We start from the raw sequence: 24,384 nt of genomic DNA, 5'->3' as shown, positions 1-24,384 counted from the left end.
GTGTCGCTGTAGAGCCAAGGGTGTAGGACATTCATACAGACATGGGCAGCACAGTAATTAGCTAGCGGATACAGGTTTGAAATCTAGATAGTTATTAGTGATCTGTTTGGAAATAATGTCACTCTTACAGACTATAATGTTACAAAGTGCAGACAGACCACCCTGACTGAAGGATTGACAGTTTAGGCTACTGCAACCTTATATACAAACTTCACAATGAAAGAAGGCAACATGGTCAGGAGAGCATGTACATTAGTGCCTGTAATATGCGCCTTTAGACACGTACAGGGGCACTTTTGGCAATTACACGTGCATCATGTGAAAACCAGTATGTGACAATTTGAGGGGAAAAAAATCAAAGAAGAAAGGAATTTACATTCCAAAAAACAGGTCCTAGAAATACTACGGTAAAAAATATCTGTATGATAATATTCGATTTGTTTAGGAGACCTGCGGATTTTCTGGCTAAATAATCAAGCAGACGTCTCAATTTTCCAGCTAATGTGCAGTGATCTAACGGCAAGCCACAGCAAAAGGGGCTGAGGGTGGAATAATCCCATAAAGCCATTAGAAATATCGTATTCACACACCAATACCATTATTATGATTAATAGTAATTATGATTAACAGCAGTCATTAGAATCTGTGTTTTTGTGGTGTGCTAGTGATGAATGTTAACCTACTTATATTTCACAGAAGTGCAGTAACCCAACCGTGCAATAACACAGACACATTTCGTATAAAGACCTTTCTCCTAATGAAGGCTTTACTATCAGCAGTAAGTGTGATTAAATGCTGAGGTGGGATGCAGAAAGACCAATTTAAATTGAAATCCACTCTGCTCAATTTATTTTCCACCCATTATCACCCAATTTAAAAAAGCCATTTCCTTAAACACTGTAACTCTTGTTTCAGCTAAGCGTGAACAGTGGAAGCCGTATATTAGAGGAATGAGATGCTGTACATCTGGATCTGAATCTCTGTGGTTTGAAATTGCACCAAATGTGCACGCAGTCCTATCAGGTCAATACAGCTCACCAGTCAAGGTGATTTTTGCCTCATTTCCCTACTGATGCATTAAATAAATATCATTACATGTAGCATCTTGACATATAACTGTCACTTCCAAAACAGATGAGTCTGGGTATGTGTGGGTGTGCTAACATGAGTTATCTCCTGAATGAGTTAGTAAAACTGTAAGGTAAAGAAGTAAGAAGCCAGCAAATGTTATGACTTAATATTGTTTTAGATGTTCAGCATCTTCTACCAGTTAGAAGGTTGACAGTTTGCTCCCTGGCTCCTCAAGTTTGCATGCCAAAGTATCCTTGGGCAAAATACTGAACCCACAGTTAATGCCAATGCATCGGAGTGAGTGTGTGCCTGACGGTTAGACAAAGTATAGCAAAAAAGAGCTTGTATGAATCTGTGTTTGATTGGATGAATGAGGCTTATAGTTTTTAAGTTGTTTCAATGGTACTTTTTCCTGCATTTTTGATTCTCATAATAGATGAAAGAGCTCAATTAAAAACTGAAACCAAATCAATTTTAGACACGCTCCAAGTGTCACAACCTAAAGCCAAACTCTTGATTTTATTCAGCTTTATTCAGCTAACAACTTGGAGCTTCAGTATCATGGGATACATCATAGCTTCAACATCAAAACTGCACCAATTTAATGTCTAAGAGGTAGAGTAGCAGAAACAAGCAATGGTACCCTGGATGATTGTTCTCTTTCCTGATAATTCACAGAAGAGATCTTTGAAAAGTACATTTTGGGTAAAAATTCAACAGTCATTTCACCATATGGGATAGGTAGTTAGTCAAAATAAGTTAAAACACATAAGAGGTTTGATGTTTCATACCAAGGTCCCTAATTATTTTTCCCTTTGTTTGTAAAACAATTTTTTAGTACAATCAGATTTTTATTGCTTCTTATTGACGCTCAGTCCAGGAACCTGGCAACTATTCTAATGACTAAGCTTGTGGATGCAAAAGCCAATTTTGCCAAGTTTTCTTGTGGAGCCAGAATATCAAAATAACGGAGAACAGAAATGTAGGCCAAGACGTTGTGTTCTGTGTGCCTTGCTGATTGTTAAAAAAAAAAAAAGTCAGATGGTAGCTGATGGTTTTGAAATTGCACTTCAGAACATTCAATCCCTTATTGCCTCTCCACACAGGCTTTGATCTATGTGCAACCAATGCTCAAACATGATGGATCAATAAAACACAGACTAGAAACAGAAAGAAAAAAGTCTTCCAGTATGAAATATCAGATATTTCTTTATAGAAATTAACTGGAGCTGAAGTAAGCTAGCTGCAGCAAGCCAAAGGATACTAATCTCGTTATCACGTTGCCCGAGCATCTCTTTTAATTTGGCCACCTCTCCTGCACTTTGGTGGCTGTGTTGAATTTCTTCTTCCCTCCCTGTTGCTGCTGGTGTTGCTTTGTCATCACTGGATCTGTTTTCTCCTCCCTTTTTGTCCCAAATAATTACCTGTACACACACACGCACGCACACACAGACACGCACACAAAGACAGTTACAAGAAAGATTTCGTGATTTTTTTTTTACATTTTTTTTTAACACAGGTGCTCAGACAGGGTCTTTAAATTTGAAACATATCAGGGGAAATGTAATTTTTCCAAATGCAGAAGGCACAGATGAGGAGTGAAGCTTGACCCTGAACATTTTGTGTTAGGATGATGCTCCCCAGGCTTGTAAAATAACTTTTCAGTTTCATATCATCACTGTGGCACAGAAACACAAAAGATAAACTGTTGAACAAAAGCCTGAAATGGTGACAATCAGCGCTGGGAACAAAGAGAAATGAAATGAAATTCAAACCGGACGAACTCTTACAGGTTCACTGGAGTGCGACTCGGGTGATGCTCGGAGGAATGTAAACTGAACGGGAGATAGAGTTTGCGGATCATAACAAACTGAAGGAGAGATAAACAGACGTTCAAGTGGGGTCTGGAACAGCTTCTGGTGGCTGCTCAAACTTCAACCAAACCAAAGCCCAGGGACGGCGTGAGTACTGCAGCATTTTCCCATTGCTCAGCAGCAGCACGTCATTGCCTAAGACTTTCTCCATAAATGAGAACTTTTCTACAAACATTTTATGCACAACATGCAAGGGCAAACCGAGTAGATAGCCAAAGCAAAAAGAACTGTAAAAACACAAATTTTCTAACAACAACTCACCCAAGTGTTTAGTTCAGTCTGAGCACCAGCTGCCAGATATTAAATACAACAATACTTCTCTGCACAAGTCCAAACCATCTCCGCCTTGCCTCTCTAACTTTGTCTCCAAGTAACTCAACCTGTGCTGTCCCTTTGATATACTTATTTCAACAAACGTCTCAGGAACCCCTCCCTTTAAAGATACTTTCTGGGATTGAAGGATCAATCTTAAATCTTCACCACCTGGCAGCACCAACCACCTTCACTATTGTGTATGTTTTTGGTATTTCTTTTTAGCTACCGGCATTTCAGCAAAAGGCTTTTTTTGCCTGTTTTCACTGAAAATCAATGTTTCTAACGGTTGAATAAGGGTTGTATTAACACAGTGTAGCATCTTGTGATACAAATTGGTATTGCACTTAAGTACAACCCAACCCTATTTAAACTTCAGTTGATATCGCTTCAACACCATATATAGATGTTTTGGACATAAGGTCATGACAGATGTTCCTTCAAAAGTTTTAAATCATTTTTAAACACATGAATTTATACTTTTTAGAACATTTAAGTCAACTTTTTTAAAAGGTTTGAAAATCAATTGGAGTTCACAGCTAGAGATATGTGACTCTGTAGGGTACAACATAACCAGTGCCAGGCTGATAGCCACCTTACTGACACAGCAGGAAGCCAACACTGAGTGTAGATGAATGCCGACTATCAAGTATATTTAGCACATGTATGATTAAAAAGGCTTAAAGGATGCAGCCCAGTAAGCATCTACAGGGAAAACCACCAGCAGTTAAAATTACATTGTCATAGTTGGAGCTGCAGGTTCTCCTCTATGAAATACCACAAGCATCAAACAGGTGGCGCTGCTACAGCAACGGCGAAAGAGGATATTTTTTTCAAGAGTTGACAGCAACAGTGTCATTACTATAATCGCAATCAAAACCTCCACAGGTAAAGAGCCCTTTATCAGATCACTTCAACTAACATGGCACTCTTCAAGCTTCATGTTCAACAAGCTTGAACATGAATAGATGCAATCTTTTCAGCTACTCCCACTATTTTAAAATAATGACAGACGATCTGAATTAAGAACAAGTTAAAACCAGAAGCTTTCTCTATGGAAACTACTTGTTTATTTGACACAATCTCTGAACAACAAGATTGCCTCTCTCTCTTTCTATCTGAGATACCTGTAGCATGCAGGATGTCCAGTATTTACCACATTTATTTTAAAGCTTACGTTAACAATGATTTTTCAGGCTATGGCTCCCCACACTCCCTAGCAGATCGTTACATGGAGAAACCTTTGGAATACAAGCATGCTGATCCACACAGGTGTGCACACAGGTGTGCACACGGGTGTTCACAGACACGGACTACACCTTTCTTGGCTGCTGCCTCAAAGCACATTGTGCGTTGTCTATCTTGCGTGCTGCACAATATCGTTTAATATTTATTATCTACTGTTATCTACTGCTAGCTAGTTTATTGTGATGGTGCTGTTTTTTTTTATTATGTTGCTCTTTGTTGTTTGCTTTCTCTTCTGTTTTTTCTCTCCATATGGCTAAAGATCCAAACGGGACACAAAAAAAAAACCAAACAAAAAAAACAAAAAAACAATGATTTTGCAGATTTAGGTAAATATAAAGGGCTACCGAAAACTCATTTTTACAGGTTAGTTCTTCCTTAATCATTAACCCCTTGTTTCACACCAAATGTTTGTGTGAAACTGTCAGATTGGTGTGTAGATAACAACCTGGACCTCAATACCACCAAGACAAAAGAACTGGTAGTTGACTTCAGAAGGAGGAAGTCCGAGCTGCAGCCTGTCAGCATCAACGGGGAGTGCGTGGAAAGGGTCTCCAGTTTCAAGTTTCTGGGTGTGCACATAGACACAGACCTCCAATGGAGCTCTAACACCTCTGCGGTCTTAAAGAAGGCCCAACAGCGTCTCCACTTTCTGAGAATCCTCAGAAAAATGGACCTGAAAAAGGAGCTGCTGACCGTCTTCTACCGCTGCTCCATTGAAAGTGTGCTGACATATTGCATCGGTGTGTGGTTCTCCAGCTGCACCACAGCACACAGAAAGGCACTCCAGAGGGTCATCAATATGGCCCAAAAAATCATTGGACATCCTCTTCCCTCCCTGAAGGAACTGTACAGCACTCGCTGTCTCAAGAGGGCACGCAGCATCCTACGGGACGGTACACACCCAGGACACCGGGTGTTTAAGCTGCTGCCGTCTGGCAGGAGGTTCAGGCTGCTGAGGTCCTGAACAAATAGACTCAAGGACAGCTTTTACAACAGGGCAATAGCCCTGATCAATGCAAATAGCTGACCTGACTGGCTACCTACCTGGACTTTTTAGGGGGGAGGTAACAATGTTTAAAACAATAACAATAATATTTATATTTATAACGAGGTGCAATAATAATTAATGTGCAATAATAACAGTGTGCAATACACATACACTTATTCTTCTTTTTTATACTAAGTTAATATACTGTGTTGTGTTGTTTGTTGCGTTGTGATGTGTCATATCGTGTCGTGTTGTGTTATATGCAGTGCCGACGTAGGACAGTTTTCCAATTTCATTGTACTACTGTACTATGTATGACTGTGCAATGACAATAAAGAGTTATCTTATCTTATCTTGTAGGTAAGCGTAAATGCATGTAGGAACACATCCTCGACTGTATGCTTAAATGTACTGTATAGTTGTTATGTACGCTTCTCAAATGTATGGTTTTAATCCAAACTATAAAGCACTCTGTAACTGTGTGTTTTAAACAGTTTTGTTTAAAGTTATAATTATTATCCTTATCCTCATAAATTTCTATTGCAAATCTACTGCTAATATAAATTGAATACATTTTGCAGTATTATTATTGATTAACTTCCATAGAAAACAATGAAGATGACCTTTTTTACAGGACAGTAAATATACAAAAGTAGCCAGGATGTACTCTGCTCTTAATGTTATGTTGGTCACTGCTGTACGGTGGCCCTGAGAGGCCAAACGGACTGCAACTTAAGAAAACACCAGCAATAAGAAAAACGCTGTAAAAGCACACAAAACATAACGGAAATAGGAAAAACCAAAACAAAAATAGAACAAACAAAAACGGAAATAGGAAAAAACAGATTTTTCAAAAGCACAAGGGAAGTGTTTCTGGAGAGAAAAACAGCGTTTTTCTTATTGCTGGTGTTTTCTTACGTTGCAGTCCGTTTGGCCTCCCAGGGCCACCGTACTGCTGTGATTTTTCCACTCTGTGACACAATACGCAGCCAAGAATTTAAAAAAACAAAACAAAACAAAAAAATAACTGTGTAAAACTGAGCATTTAGAGCAGTTATTATGTGAAACTTTGACCATGTTGGAAAAGAGCATCTACTATTGGAACAGGATTATCAAGGGAAATAAAGAAACTATTTCATGTAAATATGTTTGATCTTAGTTAACTGTTTCCTTAACTGCTTATCTAATTCACTGTTGAAAGGGCCATCACTTTCATGTAGCTAGAAAATTTCATTAAACTGTGAAAAATACACAACACATCTTCAAATGGCAGTGCCGCTGCCTTCTAGTGACTCGGGTTAGGTGAGTGGGAAAGAAAATGGCATGGATGAGTTTTCAGATGGGTTGTTTGCTACGATCAGGTGGAAATTCTTGGAAAGTTTTAACTTAAAGACGTGCATTAAGGGCGGCGTGTCAACATTACACCTAGGATCTAATTAAATGGCAAATAACTGCAAAACTCTGTCTTCAGACTTTAGCCAGGCTGTGGGAAAATCAGCCTTCAGCCATCAAAATCAACAACTCTGAGTAAAATCTGACATCACTAAGAAGTAAAACATCTTCAGAGTGAGATTTAGCAGCCACACACAATACCAAAAAGATGTTTCCCGTGACTGCGTACGCATACAATACATTTCTAGTTAATGATTTTAATGTTGGCTATTTCAGTGAAATTACAGTGATAAAATTCTGATTAGTCAGTAACCTTCCACAGAGCCTTTAATTGCTTGAAAGCAGGAAATTCATTTAAATAAGTTTCAACCATAACTCAGGGGGTGACAGCTGGGCGAGCAGTGGTCAAAGCTGAGGTGATGAATGGTGGGAAATAAAAAATTTTGGTGGTTTCATTAATTCAGTAACTGAACTGTAAAATAGACATTAAAAAGATTTAGAGTTCATTAATAAATGTGTGATCAAATTAGTAAAATAATTGCATATTTTAACAGACATGACAAAAAATAAATGATTAAATTTATGATGAATTCACTGAAAATCTGTTGCTCAAATCAAAAGAACCTAATTTTAAAAAAAGACATTAACACCAGATTATAGGGCTGTTCGATATAACGATATATATCGGATGACGATATAAAAACGTCTATCGTTTCATTTTACGCTAACATTTGTTTCGCGGTGTCGCAAAATAAACCGTTTACGGCAATATTTTTTCAGCGTTTTGATGGTCACTGTAGTGGCTATATTAATTTATTAAAGTTCTCTCTTTCTCTTATATTTAATATAACCACACTACAGACGAACAAGCGCCTGTTTTTATGCGTTGTCGTTAGCAACAACAACGGTAAAACCATTGCATGTCAGCTTGTTTATATTCCACATAAACCTTTCACAATAAAGCTCAAGATCCTGTTGAGACTTTTCAAAATAAACTGAATCAGGTGACAGAGTATGCAGAGTATTTATGGATGAGAAGGAAAATAAACTTTAGACTCAAACGTTAGAACAGGCTTTTCCCTGCAGCACACTGTGTAATAAATCCTCACAAAGAAAACGGCGGCCGTTACAACTTATGTCTAAAAATGTATAGTTTCATGCATCGGTTAAAACACTCGACTCCAGGTACACGACACCCAGATGGAAACACACAAATCGAGCTGCCCAAGATTCACAGAATTTACAGAAAATATAAAATTTTTGTGATTTATATCGTTATCGGGACAATAGATGTCTTAAATTGAGATATGAGATTTCGGTGATATTGCACAGCCCTACCCGATTAATGAAAATTGAAAAAAACTGTGTCTAACTGTCCCATTCACCAGCTGAGGCAACTTAGCAGGTCTGTGTAGATTCTCAGTCATCCAAGTAATGGTAGTCTCACAGTGATTTTACCGAATAATACGGGTAATGACCGATGCCTTGTTTCACACCTTGGGTCATGTGATGAGGCACATGATCAGTAATGGGTCAACAACACTCTTAAGGGACAATCCCCACCAGAGTTTAAATATCTGGAACTCTCCACCATTTGGTTTTAAAACTGAAGAAGCCTCTTGGATGAGAGGTGAGTGTCTTCACAAAACTTAAGTCCAGTCACTTTCTTTCCAAGCTCCTTAGACTGTACACAGAGGTTACTGTGAATACATTACCTTTAGCAGGGAGACGCAGTACTGGATCTTTCTCATGTCTGGTCCCAGTGATAGTGTCACATCTGGATCGGGATCATTCAGATAAGCCTTGACGAGCTCCTCCAATCTAAACACGTGCACATAAACACACAGAGACCATCTAAGCAGTGCCACACTCCCTCTTATATTCTTCCTCACTCAGCACTTAAACAGTTAAGATGTACATTTGAGTAGTTTAAAATGTGGGTCTGGTCAAAGAAAACTATTTACTTAAACTTGTGTTTCAGCTCCACTGGGCTGGACTGTTGATAAACTATCATTAAACGATAGTCCAAACATTAGTTCTTCAAGATCTGGAAGCGGCCACAGGAAAAGAGCAGGAGGCAAGTGTCCAAACCCATCCAATGTAGACACGACAATGTGTGGTTTTTATTTTTTGTTCAACATAAGAACATGCAAGGTTTACATGATGAAGGACTTAAAACAAATGCAGCGGTCCTGTTTCAGGGTCCTGCAAGACATCAGTGGTTTCATGAACCTTAAGAATGCCCTTGGATGCAATGTTCAATACTTTGCAAGAGGAAAAAAAAAAACACTGGAATCGGAAACTTTCCAAGAAGTGGCTCAACTGTGTGTGATGTGAGCCGTTATCAAGCAAGTGTAGCAAACTAACACTGCTTGTTAAAACATTTACTTTGACTTTAGCTTGTATAGAAGTGGACTGACACAGAAGTGTCTTTTGGAAACATAAAAGCCCAGCAGTCCCGAGGATGTGTGTGCGTTTGGAACTGTGACAGTAAATAACCCAGGATATGCGCAATCGATCAGCGCAGGAGATGAGTGGGGACATCAAATAGAGAGGAAACGACAACAAAAAAACTCCAGCAAATGTGGTCATAATAGATACTATTAAAGATTCCCAGTGTGAGTTTGGCACAAACAGAGGCAAATCAAGGATAATCACCTGGGTAGAGAGGAAATAATAAAACGGGTGAACTGTGGGGGCGAAGGCATGGGAAATGCATCAGCATTTGAGGAGTAATCTGCCAAATCCTCCATGAAACCTCTGGTCTGAACCCTGGCCCTGCCCGACTGCCTGGGTCAGTCTGCCACTTGAGTACAGCAGCAGAAATAAAGCAATCCTGGGAAACGCCATGAGATCTGGTTAAGCCGCACTGAGCAAGACTTCAACTCAGCACCAATGTGAAGCCAGCACCATAAGTTATATACGCACATTAGCAGTCCCCAAATACTTATAAATCACCAGACATTTTTCCTTAAGAATCTGTGGGTTTGAGCTTTGCAAATACAAATTACAGTTCATAAAGTATACTCTGCACTTTTCTGTGGGTCTGAGGAGCACCAAAGGATCAACACAGCACTCTCTAGGCCTGAAAATGAAGGAAACGCTTCAGTGATGTGCAAAACGACTATCCCAACAGACTTCAATGTTAAAGATTCAGCTTTACATCAGAAATAGACATGTTCACAGTTAGCTACAGAAAATAGTTTGGTCTAATAATTTGATTATAATATTAGGGGCTGATGCTAGCTGTCCGTTAGGCTTCATCTGAAACAGGCCGTGTTTGTGGTGTTGGTGCCTTTTGGAGATTTTCTAAGGCAATTACATGAAAATGAATGTCTTTCTGTGTGGTTCACTGTACTAAGATTTAAGAAGTCTGTGCTCCAGTTTTGGTGAGTGCAATTCTAGGAAATTGTTTGTTACTTAGCATTAATTAGCAGGTACCTGTACATCTGTGTAGCACCTATACATACATGCCAACCCTCCCGATTTTTCCGTGAGAATCCCGAATTTCAGTGCCCCTCCCAAAAATCTCACAGCACCACGATTCTCCCAAATTTCTCCCGATTTTCTCCCGATTTTCCACTCGGACAACAAAATTGAAAAACTATATCCCAGATTGGCCCAGCCAATTCCAGTTTCCAACAATGGCTACTACTACTGCAGCTACTTAGCTCAATATTACTCTTTACTCTTTCTGGTTCGCAAAATAAACTTTTAGCGTATTTTCAGGCGAGAATGTAGCTGTGTAAACTTCAAATATCTGAGCCGACGAGAACAGCAAACTCCCAGCACATTGTTTTCAAATTCGGTCTTTCGCTACTCAAGTTAAACATGATATATAAGTCACTTAAATAACTTAAACATGTTATTGTTTGGCCTTTTTCAGTGTTTTATTTGTTCATGAGTAAATCGGCTTGGCTGAGATTAAAGTTATTAGATTAGATTAGATAAAATAAAACTTTATTAATCCCTCGGGTGGGTTCCTCCAGGGTTTTCACACAGCTGAATAAACGTCAAACAGAAAACTGATTAAACAGAAGTGTGAGATGGTCGAAAATTTACGCCAGTGTCTGGTTATATTTTAGATAGCAAGGAGCAGACAGCAGAGTTTCACTTCACCGAGAGATCTCGTGACGTAATTCTGAAGGCTAGACCGTCCAATTTCACTGTCACTCATTTACAGTCTACCCAGCTTTCGGAGGACCTGGCCCACTTAGACCGCGAAGGCCGGGTCCGGTCAGGTGGACACAGCCTCTGAATTTGGACACCCCCGCTGTTTCCGGCCGGACAATAATAACGGTGTCATTTAACTTATTTTATCCAATAAATAAACATTGTAAAATTCAAGTGTTTTGTATATATATATATATATGTATATGTATACCACCCCCCCAACAGCCCTTTTGAATGTCTCCCTAATTCTGAGGTCTCAAGATTGGCAAGAATGCAGCTATACAGTTTGTTGATGCAGCTTGCAAACAAACCCGCTTAGTGTTTGCACTTAACCTTCCACCCTCTAATCCAAATATGGTCATATCTGACTCAGTGAAACTAAATGGCACGGAAATTTTAACTAAGCACTAATTAGCAATATCTGTGTCTGCGTGATCTTCATCTGATCATCTTCTGGCACAGAAAACAACATGATGATGGTGATAACACTAATGCAGAACCCACATATCATTATGTGACATCACACCGGCTACTTCCATCTTTTACATACAATCTGTGGAGCTTGGATACACGTTTGAGCTGCTCTACATTCTTAGTTAACTCGAGAACAACATCTGACGATGCAACGATTAAAAAGATGAGGACTTTAAAAAGTAGAGGTGACATACTTCTGGATCTCCTCTGGAGTTAGTCGGTCGTCTCTCTGCTCTCCAGTCACCATGGCCAGCTCCTCCTTAAGTGACAGGATCTCTCTTTTCAAACTTGCTATCAGCTGAAATACACACCATATACAACGAAAGTGGGGATTAATGCACACATTTGCAAGTACAGTACTCCACACAGACAGACGCTCATACACAAGCACGTGCAGACAGAAACTATCCAGCTGCTGCCAACTGATGAGACAATCCTGCTGAAAATAATCTTGCGGCTTATGTTGCTGATGCTTTCTGAGGTCAAACTTAAGTGATTCCAGACAAGTGGATACTCGAAGAAGAAAAATGCAGAAAGCAAAACACAAAATAGCATTAAACCTCAGCGGTGGCTGTCTCTCCACACGTGTTTGGTAAGGACTCAGCAAGCCAACAGGCTGCTGGCTGTCCGGGTCTGGTTACTCTATATATACGTATAAAAAGCAAAGTATGACACCAAGCCCAGACACGGATTCTTAAATAAGTACTTAGACAGCCAGGCTTTGGAAAAAAAAGTTACAAGAAGAATTTATATTAATGTTTAAAAAATCATAAGCCTGAGAAACACTACTGATCAAGAAAACTGTTTTTATTTACAGCAAGAAGCCTTGTTCGAGTGATTTACACTGACAGCAGTATGCTTGTTTATCACTGAGAACCAAGGCTCCTAGAGAGATTTTTTGATTAAAGAGGCTCAATAACAAAAGATAAAAGTGAATTCACCACCACAACCTTTACTCTCTGGAGATAAGAATGTGTCTGCCTCTTTTGAAAGGCTCTATGCCTAAAGAGGTCAGTCTAAGCAGCCTCATGTCAGTCTAGCAGAGGATTAACTGCCATCTGGCTACCTAACACGTAAAGGATTAGTCAGTCAGTGATCACAGATTTGGACACTGCTCGTCTCATGGGACAGTGTAAGTTCAGCTTGGTTTCATGAATGTGTTAATGCTCTATTAACTCTGCTTAATTCACTAAAACGCGAGATACCGGTGACTACTGTGATACTGGGGATAATGGTATGATGAGACATGATTTGGTTAATCGTTTAAGGTCCTCTGAACTAACACTGCCAATCACCCACAAAAACATTTTAAACAGGAAATGTGCTTCTTATCCTTAAAGTGTCAGACTGATCAGGGAATTGGCTCCACATGAGGAAAAGATTTGTGTGCAGAAAGAGAACAAATTATTACAACTTACAAAAGATTTTACTGCATGCTTGCATCATCTTAACACCAAAAGATAGATAAACATTTGACTCTGTGATACTTTGATCAGCAGCAAATTCACTTTTTATCCATTATGACCATGTTTCTCTATAAAAGTTAAAAAAAAAAAAAGAACCTCTACTTTGCAGATGTGTAATATTGCAATGATGTGGGACCAATTCACCACAACAGTTACATTGTGCATAGGCAGTACAATATTAAACAGAGAGAAGAACACTAATCAGGTGTTTTCCTATGAGCAGCACTTGGGGACAGTGGGAAGGAAAAACTCCTTTTAACAGGAAGAGCTCTCCAAAATAACCAGGTTGAAGGATGATGAGCAAGAGGTCAGAGGTGAGTCCAATTCTCATGTGCCACGACCTAATGTAAAGTGCTATGGTAAAATGAAAATGTAGATCCGGACAGCAAAAACATTGTGAATGACTGGCTCAATAACTTGGTATTTACACACTGGAAATCTGTTCAAAAAGAGGAAACAGTCCCAAAAGAGAAAAACAGAGACATGCAATTACATGTTAATGGTGGGGAAAATAGTCAAAATCAATGGATCATGAAATTACTGAAATGAAGCCAAACCCACTGTAATAAAAATTTTACATAAATCCCCAAATGAAACAACACACTAAACCCTCTAAAAACACAAGTGGCCATTGTTCTTTTTGCTAAAACTCCCTTACTTAAGGGTAAATCCTACTTAAATATCTCAACAGCAAAGAGCAAAGGGAATAGAAATTAGCAACTGTGTGCAAGTGTTAGTCAGTGCCACTCCTGACACAGAACTGCTAAAGAGTTAAAGGTCAGTGAGAATTAAATCAAGGACAAAGGTCAGACTGAGTGTCAACCTCAAACTGAAAAGCCAAAGCAGCCAGACACTCGAACACAACTTGAGACGCTTCCGAAAAGAAACAGATCTGTTGTGTGTTTTTGGAAAGGCGTGACTTTGCTGTTTCAACCTCGATCACCCCACATCATCCCGTCCCTGTATTTATTGTATGCTTTAACACCAAACACCACATCTGACCACTCTTCACCAGAGCCGCTCCCTGTATCTCCTTTTTGGAGCTCGTGGTCTGATGTAATTCTTCCAGCTGCATCCCCAAAAGCTGCCCACCAGTTGTTGGTCAGCAGAATTGTGCAGTCTATTTCAGAGCGCCAAGCCCACACTGGCACCACAGTTTCAGGGCAGGCTCTGAATAAAAACGGACTCAAACCATGTGACTGATGATGTCAGCAAACCCTATGGAAACCCAACAACACAAATCTGATGATAGAAGAAACATCCAGATGTTCATTTTCCCTCTCTCTCTCTCTACCTTTATGTCTGTCACAGTCTATGTACTGACAAACACAATTAACTTTGAAACATTAAACAGGCCTAACTTTAAATTATACCTCCTCTTCTTGAAAACATACCCTCCATCCTGTGCACATAACCACCCACACTAAAGTGTAAGCACTGCAGTATAACCCGCAATATAACCACAGGTTACACCTTAAAAATGTATATGTGCAGCGTTACGCAGTATGCCACTCACAAACATGCTGCTATTATGGGGCCTCTTTTATAAAGGAAGATTAGGCAAAATGTCCCATTACAACTAACTGTGTGCTAGGTTTTTATCCTCCACAACAAAATGCGAACACATGGGCTGAATTTCTTGTGTCATATGGCACTACTTTGGTATTACATTGTATTTGGTAATACATTGTATTGGGGCCATTTTAAGAGACATTAATTCTAGTTTTAATCATCTTATTTTTTATCCAAAATAACAGCATGAAAACTAGTGAAACAGCTTGAAAAAACTATGAATGAGCAGTTACAATTGATAATGTCTCATTACACTACATTCTAAAGATGCTCTATTGGATCTTAAGACGTTAGAGGCCTTTTCAGTACAGTGAACTTAATGCAAAATTCCCAAAAATGGTCAGCTGACCATATCCGGGGATGTGCATGGTCTCCAACCAATAGTCTTTAAATGCCATGACATTTAAAGAAAGGATTAAGAGGCCCAAGGTGTCCCAGTAAAATATCCCACACACCATTGCATCACCACCTGTCTCAACGGTTGATAAAAGGACAGATTAATGACCCAGGATTAAAAACCCCATGCAAGGATTTTCACACTAGCTTCCTGAACATGTCTCTCTGGATGGTGATAAGCAGGCGTCTGTTGGAGTCACAGGTATGCGCTAATCAGAGCTGTCTTTTAAAGCTGGATGTTGTTTGCGTTTTTGTGAATACTGGCTTTAAGTTTAAGAGGGCCCCTAAGTTAACCTCTGCACAAATGCATAACCTCAAGCCAACATTTTTAACCCTTTTAAGAATTAAAGAAATATAAATAATGGGAGTATAAACACATAAATGCATCAGTGAGATGTGACTGTTACAATAGCTGCTGACAATCTCCACTGATGAATGCAGATTGGGATCAGCTGGGTCTAAATGAAGGATTAACGCCAACATCAGTGCTCTTAGAGGAACTAACCGATGCAGCCTTATATGGTGCGGCCACTGTGGCTGACTTAATCATCATCACAGGTCACTTTCAACACCTCATTCTTTGCCTGTCAGTGAGAGATGTGTTCAGTGTTTTGTCTGGTCTGGCTGGTTTCCTGCTCCTCGGGATTTGAAGCCTGCAGGCTACAGTATAGGACCAGGACCAGACAAATCATTGTGAAAAGCAAACTTCAGGTTTTAAATCACCAAAGCCAGCGACTCCAAGACACAGTGCGCCTTCAGACGGGGCAGGCCAAAAATTGGAGTCAGTGTGTCCCCCCCAAACCACAATAAATGACATCACTCTATTCTGCATGCTGCGCTGCTGCTTGCTTTGCATTTTCCTCAGTAAACTGGGCCGAGAGATAGATGAGACAGAAGCAATGAACATAAAATGAGAAATACACTAAAAATCCATAAACAGAGACAAGAGGTTTGCCCACGGAGGTTGGGTTTGCCTGGAGCTGTAACTGTGCCGGACCCGACTGGGAGCAGCCAGACACTGTCACAATTACTGAGCCAGCCGCAGACTCTCTTAAAAATACCTCTGTGGGGTTTGCAAGTGGCCAGCCAAGTCTTAGCAGCAGCAGTAATACAGTAGCTGTCGATAGGTTGGGAACAGAGGAAGTATATACAGCAGTGATGACTCGCTACCATATATCTGCCCATTAGGCCTTTTTAACAACTACCAGGTCTGCAAACTGCAACAGTGGAAGGTGTGACAGGTATTCCAAAGTATCTAGTATAACTAGAATTACTATTTTGTTACTGTTTTTGAGAATTTAAATTAATTATTTCTGTGAGGCAAATAGTAGCTTTGTTAAGAACAGTGTTATATAGTTTACCACAAATAGTGAAGGAGGGGCATCGTGTCAGAGGTTAACCTGGCTGTGATTATGTGATTTCCTATTATTAGTGAATGAAATAATATGTAACAAAAAAGCCCCCAAGAGCTCAAAGCAGTCTCTAGGCTGCATCGACCTTTTAAGCTAATAGTTGTTATGATCCTGGGTCGGGGATCCAGCATTTTGGTTTTTTGTGTTATCATTGAGCTTTGTTTACTTCTAGGTTTTGACTGATAGGTTGATGGTTTGTTTTGTATTTCTAGTTCTCAGGTCCCTGTTTTCTGTCCCCTCTGTGTAGTTTCAAGTCTGTGCCCTTGAGCCAGGTGTATTTCCTGTTTTATTGTGAAGGTCCGTGTCTTATGTCAGTGTGTTGAGTTTGCGTTTCCTCGTGTCTCGTTAGGTCTAATTTCTTCCGGCTGTGTTCCCACCTGTTACTCGTACCCTGATGTTCTTGCCTGTGTATTTATAGCAGGGGTCCCCAATCCCAGTCCACGAGGGCCGGTGTCCCTGCAGGTTTTACATTTCACCCTGGGTCAACACACCTGAATCATATGATTAGTTCATTACCAGGCCTCTGGAGAATTACAAGACATGTTGAGAAGGTAATTTATCCATTTAAATCAGCTGTGATGGATCAAGGACACATCTAAAACCTGCAGGGACACCGGCCCTCGTGGACTGGGATTGGGGACCCCTGATTTATAGTGTGTCTCCTCATGTGTTCGTTGCTGATTTGCCTGTGTTTTTTCCTGCATCATTCTGTGTCATCTCCCCGCGTCTCCCTGCATTTCCGTTCAGGTTTCAGTTCTGCGTTTTGTTAGTTTTTTCCAGTTTAGGTTTTGCTTAGTTTCCGTCCACACCTTCGCTGTTTCTGTTTGTATCACCACCTTATGAATAAACTCACTTGCATCTCAGCTGCCTGCATCTTGGGTCCTAATTCTCCACCCCCACATGTCTGACACGGCGGACGTGACAGTAGTATTGTATTTTCTATATATTCATGTTGTTTTCATTGCTTTTTTAAAACACACTTTAAGACGTTTGTACTGATAATGACATGACTGTTAACCGCACTGTTAACTGCAAGCTTTTTATACAATATTATGCGGCAATGCATTTCTAACTAAGTAGGCAGCTCAATCGTTTTCATTTGACTTCTTTCTTCAAAGATATTTTGGGATCAATTTAAAAGAAAGGCACATGTGAAATGTGAGTGAGGTCAAACGCGACATGATAGTTTGATGCAAATTATAGCGTGATATATAGAATCCCCATCTACCAGCACCATCTCCTACAAAAACAAAGGCAGTAGAATTTTAAGCAAAGCTTTAAAGATAAAAGACATTTTAAGAAAGTTTGACCTTATTTGACCTTGAAGAGGTCAGTGATCCAAAGTAATGTGATATTTTGAATTGTCATATATCTTTGTCTTTACCTTTCCATATGTTGTCAATACAAAAAATGACAGTAAGAAAATAGCTCTATACAGCATTGTCATCATTTTGACCTTGGGATCATCTAGTGACCTTGAGGTCAGGGGTCAAATATGAAATGACTATGAATATTACTTGTAAGAATCATAGTTTCTAACTTATTATGCTTTTTGTCAGTTTTAAACCAATAAATCATTAAGTTGACCTTGAAGACCTCAGTGGATGAAAGGCAAATTTCAATGGATTGTTAACATGACCCCACTCTCAACACGTTCTCACTCCCAAAGCGTAACATTTTACGCTAGGTGACAAATCGTCAATATATTACGCTTCCGGGCACCCAACACGTCCCTACATTACGAGACTGGAAAAATGAGGAAACATGAGAACCGTTTGGAATGAATCTACGCATGTACGTTCATTTTACTTAAATCGCTTTGGAAAACACTATCTAACGTCATTAAAGCGCTGGTTAAGAAGTGAACTCTGAGCCTGTCTCTAGCCGGAGACAGGAAGGGCACTGTCCATGCCCACGGAAAAAGTTCTGGGAATTGCTCTTCCCTCGGCGGAGCATGGTCCACTGTAAGGCACTCATCTCCTCCTGACAAGCCCTGTTTTTTCGTTAGTTTTTGTCCTGTGTTGCTACTTATTTGTGTAGAGTTTATATCCCCTGTAGGCTTTGTTATTATAAGTAAATAAAATGAATTATTATCAGGTATGTTATTAATGAGTGTATTTTAGGGATAAGGTTAGGGTTAGGGCTGAAATACATGGCTGGATTGTGTATTACCGCGGGACTGTCATTCTACTGGATTTCATCCATAAACCGGCACGTAGCATAGGACCGCAGGCGGTCGGTCACCTTTCGCGTTCCTCAGGAACGCCGCGGGACTTGACAAATCGTCAGTATATAATGCCTCGGAAGTGAGAACGGGCTGCCACTCTACACCCCTACAAGTTTTAACCAGAATTTATTCAAAACTTCCCGAGGTATTGGTTATTCCTTGCTAAAATAATAATTAGTATTATTAGTTAATCCCAAATATATAGATACCAAATAAAAATAATGATGTTCAGCCCACTACCCACTCTTGGTTTTAAGAAAAATGTCTCCTCATAACTACATCTGGGGAAACACTACTCAGTGAGGAGTGCAATATGTAATTTCTGCTTCCTTGCATGACTGCGTGCAAGGACATATGTATACACCAGCTGAATATGTTCTCAAGAGGCTGGGAATTATTGGGAGAGAATATGCCATAACAGAATTGGAGGCATGTAAACAAGACAGAGAGAGATTGCAAACAGGACGTGTGAGCAGTCTAAATATCACAAGATGGACGGGCGTCCACGTGTTGAGGGTGGAAAACGGCTTCTTTCAGACTGACTGTGTCACAATGGAAAAACTAACTTGGTGCTGGAAACCCAAAGAGGACACTTAAGCACATGGTGGGTTACACTTAGTTTAGAAACTGGATTCTCACTGCCGTTCATTTGCCGATCAATTTAAGGTCTGGAAGCTTAAGGGAGGGTCTAGCCAAAATAAAACGGCACATTAAGTCATGGATCTGTGGTGTGATTGTGGAGCTCAGCGTCAGAATTCCGAGGGCCTGGCGAAGCAGCGCGAGCGTCTGATTGTCTCACCAGCGCAGGATCCAGTTCTTCGTTCAGTATCGCCTCGTTCTTGATGACAGCCACACGCTGTGCGAAGCGACACGTCGAGATGGACTCCTGAGGAAAATAGTTTGAAAAATCTGTCAGTGATCCGATCTGTCAATAGGAGGGAAAGAAAATTAATACCCCTGATTACACCATAATTTAGTAATCATGTGATACTGTACATTTCCTCAAAGGAATGCATGCAGAGACTCAACAAAGGTAACAACACTTTCTCTACAAAGCCCACCGACAAAAGTAGTGTCCTAAAACTACAACAAAGTATTGTTTTTTTGAGGGAATCAAAGAGACTTGTGTCTGAACATGTCCTCATTGTAACCATGCTTACCTCGAGGTTCCTTCTCTCAACTGCCATAGTGGCAATCATGGTGGTCATGCAGTTGCCCCCAAGACTGTCCCTCAGAACAGACGTTAACATGGAGTTTCTGTAGGGAATATGGGAACGATTCTTCTCTGACAGTGCTATGATGACCTGAGGAAGAGAAAAGTGCTGACATGACTGAGAAATACCACGAAAACCAGGGAAAAGTCGGCACACGGCTCATGATTCAAAAGGCTGCCATTATTTTTGCATTATTTCTACAGTGTTAATCACATCTTCACTACATAAGACCTTTCTATCTGTACGCTGCTAACAGAATTCTACTGGCCAATCAGATATACAGGGAGTGCAGAATTATTAGGCAAGTTGTATTTTTGAGGAATAATTTTATTATTGAACAACAACCATGTTCTCAATGAACCCAAAAAACTCATTAATATCAAAGCTGAATGTTTTTGGAAGTAGTTTTTAGTTTGTTTTTAGTTTTAGCTATTTTAGGGGGATATCTGTGTGTGCAGGTGACTATTACTGTGCATAATTATTAGGCAACTCAACAAAAAACAAATATATACCCATTTCAATGATTTATTTTTACCAGTGAAACCAATATAACATCTCCACATTCACAAATATACATTTCTGACATTCAAAAACAAAACAAAAACAAATCAGCGACCAATATAGCCACCTTTCTTTGCAAGGACACTCAAAAGCCTGCCATCCATGGATTCTGTCAGTGTTTTGATCTGTTCACCATCAACATTGCGTGCAGCAGCAACCACAGCCTCCCAGACACTGTTCAGAGAGGTGCACTGTTTTCCCTCCTTGTAAATCTCACATTTGATGATGGACCACAGGTTCTCAATGGGGTTCAGATCAGGTGAACAAGGAGGCCATGTCATTAGTTTTTCTTCTTTTATACCCTTTCTTGCCAGCCACGCTGTGGAGTACTTGGACGCGTGTGATGGAGCATTGTCCTGCATGAAAATCATGTTTTTCTTGAAGGATGCAGACTTCTTCCTGTACCACTGCTTGAAGAAGGTGTCTTCCAGAAACTGGCAGTAGGACTGGGAGTTGAGCTTGACTCCATCCTCAACCCGAAAAGGCCCCACAAGCTCATCTTTGATGATACCAGCCCAAACCAGTACTCCACCTCCACCTTGCTGGCGTCTGAGTCGGACTGGAGCTCTCTGCCCTTTACCAATCCAGCCACGGGCCCATCCATCTGGCCCATCAAGACTCACTCTCATTTCATCAGTCCATAAAACCTTAGAAAAACCAGTCTTGAGATATTTCTTGGCCCAGTCTTGACGTTTCAGCTTGTGTGTCTTGTTCAGTGGTGGTCGTCTTTCAGCCTTTCTTACCTTGGCCATGTCTCTGAGTATTGCACACCTTGTGCTTTTGGGCACTCCAGTGATGTTGCAGCTCTGAAATATGGCCAAACTGGTGGCAAGTGGCATCTTGGCAGCTGCACGCTTGACTTTTCTCAGTTCATGGGCAGTTATTTGGCGCCTTGGTTTTTCCACATGCTTCTTGCGACCCTGTTGACTATTTTGAATGAAACGCTTGATTGTTCGATGATCACGCTTCAGAAGCTTTGCAATTTTGAGACTGCTGCATCCCTCTGCAAGATATCTCACTATTTTTGACTTTTCTGAGCCTGTCAAGTCCTTCTTTTGACCCATTTTGCCAAAGGAAAGGACATTGCCTAATAATTATGCACACCTGATATAGGGTGTTGATGTCATTAGACCACACCCCTTCTCATTACAGAGATGCACATCACCTAATATGCTTGATTGGTAGTAGGCTTTCGAGCCTATACAGCTTGGAGTAAGACAACATGCATGAAGAGGATGATGTGGACAAAATACTCATTTGCCTAATAATTCTGCACTCCCTGTACCTCTGTATGAAGAGACGACGAGGGACTAAACTGCAAATCAAAAATCTTGAAAACAAAAATCGGGCATCCTCAGCCAACAGTTTAGCTTTTTAATATGTAGACTGGAAATGTCCACGCCCAAATCCTACAAATAAACTACATCTTTTCACAGTGTGTGTGTGTGTGTGTGTGTGTGTGTGTGTGCAGTTGATGCCATTTGGAGCATTTTCAATGGCTTATCTGTGGTATAGAGCATCCAAGCAGTCTATGCTTCAGTTTAGTGAGTAAAATTCAACCATTTTATTAGTCCTTTATTTGTTACCTGTTACTCAATATGTGTGTCTGTGCATTGCATCTGTTCAGTTTATGAATGCAGTTTGCTAACCAAACTGCCTCCATTCTCAACAATGTAATGAATTGTACATCAATTGTTACTCTTTAAAAGTCAATGTTATTAACTCACAGGGAGTAGTACAAATGAAGCAACTGAAGTCCTTGGGGAAAGAGCTAAATTTCTGTTTGGTATCAGTAACAAGAAAACAAACATTAAACCAACTGGTAGATTATATCTTTACACTAAACATGTTTTTTCTTTAAATTCTAATCTGTATTACTATACAACAAAGAAAAAAAAAAGCCTACCTGTTCCAGGTAATGGAGAGAGAGGTTGATATACTTTGCATCGGTGAGCAGCTGCCCATTTAAACCAGTCTTGCTAACTCGGTCCGATCCTGCCAGATCCACCAGGTGGAGCTTGGATCGCTGCAGGGTGGCTGAACCAGGTTCACGCCTGCATAGGTGCACAGTGAATATACAGTGGGAACGAGTGGACGCCTGGTTCATGGGAGTCTGAGGATGACAAAAGTGGTCAAGTGACAAGAACCGATTTTAAAATAATGTTGCAGTTGCAGGTTTGTGTGAGAGTAATAATCCTGAATCCTGATAAACTGGCACACATGGTGAAACCAAAAAAACAAAGGGGGGAATTAATTCTTCATTTCTGGTATTTTCCAATTCAAACAACAACAAAGAAACACGTTCCCTTTGATTCTTATTTTTTTCTTGTTCCCACTCATTTATAGATCAAAGTCACAGCATGTGTAACCAATGCGCGGTGAACACATGGTAGCAGCTTGACAAAAGCTGAGGCTGATTTTCAGAAGGCCACTGGAACAGCAGAAAGCAGGTTGAGTCCAGAAGGAGACGGAAATAGAGCATGAGTCACTCTGCACAAACAAGTTTTATTAACTAGAGGAGGATGAGGACATCGCTGACAGAATAAACAGAGGAAATGGACATTCACTGACATAGCGCTGAGCATGCACTTCTTGCAGTTTGAACATATGATGCAGGTTCTATTAAGCAGCTTTTAATTAGAAAGGAGGTGTCATCTCATCTTGTAACTCTCAGTCATCTAAGATATTGACATGAGCCACTTTTTCTCTCTGCTAAAAAAGATCACCATAGACAGTCTAAAAAAGCTGCTCTGACTCTGACTTACTCTCGGCATAAAAGTGCCAACACCTGACTGTTAGGGTCATGACAGCTAGTGACAGATCTTTCACTATCTTAACCCTCTGCTGTCATCCCTTTCCTCAGTGCAAATTCCCTTCACTCTGCACATGTCTATCTTTTCTCCATATTGTATCCCCAAAGTAACGTGAGGCAGCTCTTATATGTTGAGCTGGGATCACATTTCTAATAGTTTTGCATAATGGGTCAAGGTTGGGGATAGTGTGTCCATGCTAAATTAGAGAATTTACTTCAGGAACCCTTTTCCATTATTTCCATCTGTAGTCTTGTGGATATGGATATATGTTGTGGGACCTACCATGTAGACAGATGGAAAACTTGAGGTGGAAAACAGAGTAGTGATGTAAATGATAAGTAAGGATGATTATTAAATCAGAAAAAGCAAGACAGGGAGAAGCTGGCGCAAGGGAGGCTTGCAGATGCACAGCAAGCTAAAGATGTTTAAATATAGAAAGTCTTTTGCCCTGTGGCATCTGGAATGGGCTTCAGCCCCCCTTCCCGACAGGAGGAAAATGGATTGATGATAGGATGGATGGATGAACAGATGGATCATAGTTCCAGAAGTCATAGAGTAACTTAGCATATAAGCATGCAGGCACACTGGGGACACAATGGATATTAATAGTTCTAAACAATGTGTCCACAGGGGAAATTATCCCAATTCAAAACATATAAACTATGGAGTAACATCAGTAAAGTACAAGTTGTCCTCAATGGAGTCATGTCCTTTATTCTCCTGTGTTCTACATTGACCACATGCAGACCTTATGATAACCTCACACTAACCACACACAGTATCGCAGGGGATCAACAGAAAGTGGTGCTACAAACTGCTAAATATATAGAGATTGCTGATCCAAAATACTGAGAGGGAAGCTGAAATTTGGCTATTTGTGTACAAACTTGTAAATAATTTTGATTCTGATTGGATTCTATTCTGGTTCTATGCACCCAGCTCACCCCCATAAGATGGAGGGGAAATCTGAGAGAAGAGGAGAGGTCTAAGTCTGACATCGATGTGAAGCCGAAACAGAAAAGAGCAAATGAGAGGAAACCTTTCCTTGTGAAGCTAAGGTGCGTTTTTTTTTTAAGTCCTGTTCAATAAAGTTGTGGAGGGGATTGTAAAGTCTCAAACCGAGTGAGCTCACTGCCTGCGGAGTGCGATGTGATCCGATGTGTCATCTATTAGCCACATGGCTGGGAGTAA

The 24,384-nt window shown here is 40.3% G+C and overlaps 1 protein-coding gene across 2 annotated transcripts in view; it reads right to left on the bottom strand.

Annotated features, from left to right (window-relative positions):
- kif6 (kinesin family member 6) overlaps positions 1–24,384 on the bottom strand; it is a 77,966-nt gene that overhangs the window by 34,975 nt on the left and 18,607 nt on the right. For both annotated transcript variants that reach the window (XM_084915141.1, XM_084915142.1), the window contains exons 7-12: positions 22,287–22,493; positions 19,766–19,909; positions 19,405–19,491; positions 11,727–11,830; positions 8,601–8,706; positions 2,336–2,495 (exon numbers count right to left, since the gene is read on the bottom strand). In XM_084915141.1, the coding sequence (XP_084771267.1) occupies positions 2,336–2,495; positions 8,601–8,706; positions 11,727–11,830; positions 19,405–19,491; positions 19,766–19,909; positions 22,287–22,493 (808 nt within the window). The remainder of the gene's footprint in view (positions 1–2,335; positions 2,496–8,600; positions 8,707–11,726; positions 11,831–19,404; positions 19,492–19,765; positions 19,910–22,286; positions 22,494–24,384) is intronic.

This window comes from Perissodus microlepis, chromosome 19, assembly GCF_051167445.1.
Source record: "Perissodus microlepis isolate ML-2025 ecotype Zambia chromosome 19, ASM5116744v1, whole genome shotgun sequence".
Classification (NCBI taxonomy): Eukaryota; Metazoa; Chordata; class Actinopteri; order Cichliformes; family Cichlidae; genus Perissodus; species Perissodus microlepis.
Note: the sequence above shows the minus strand (reverse complement) of the source record. Positions and strands in the feature narration are given on the sequence as shown.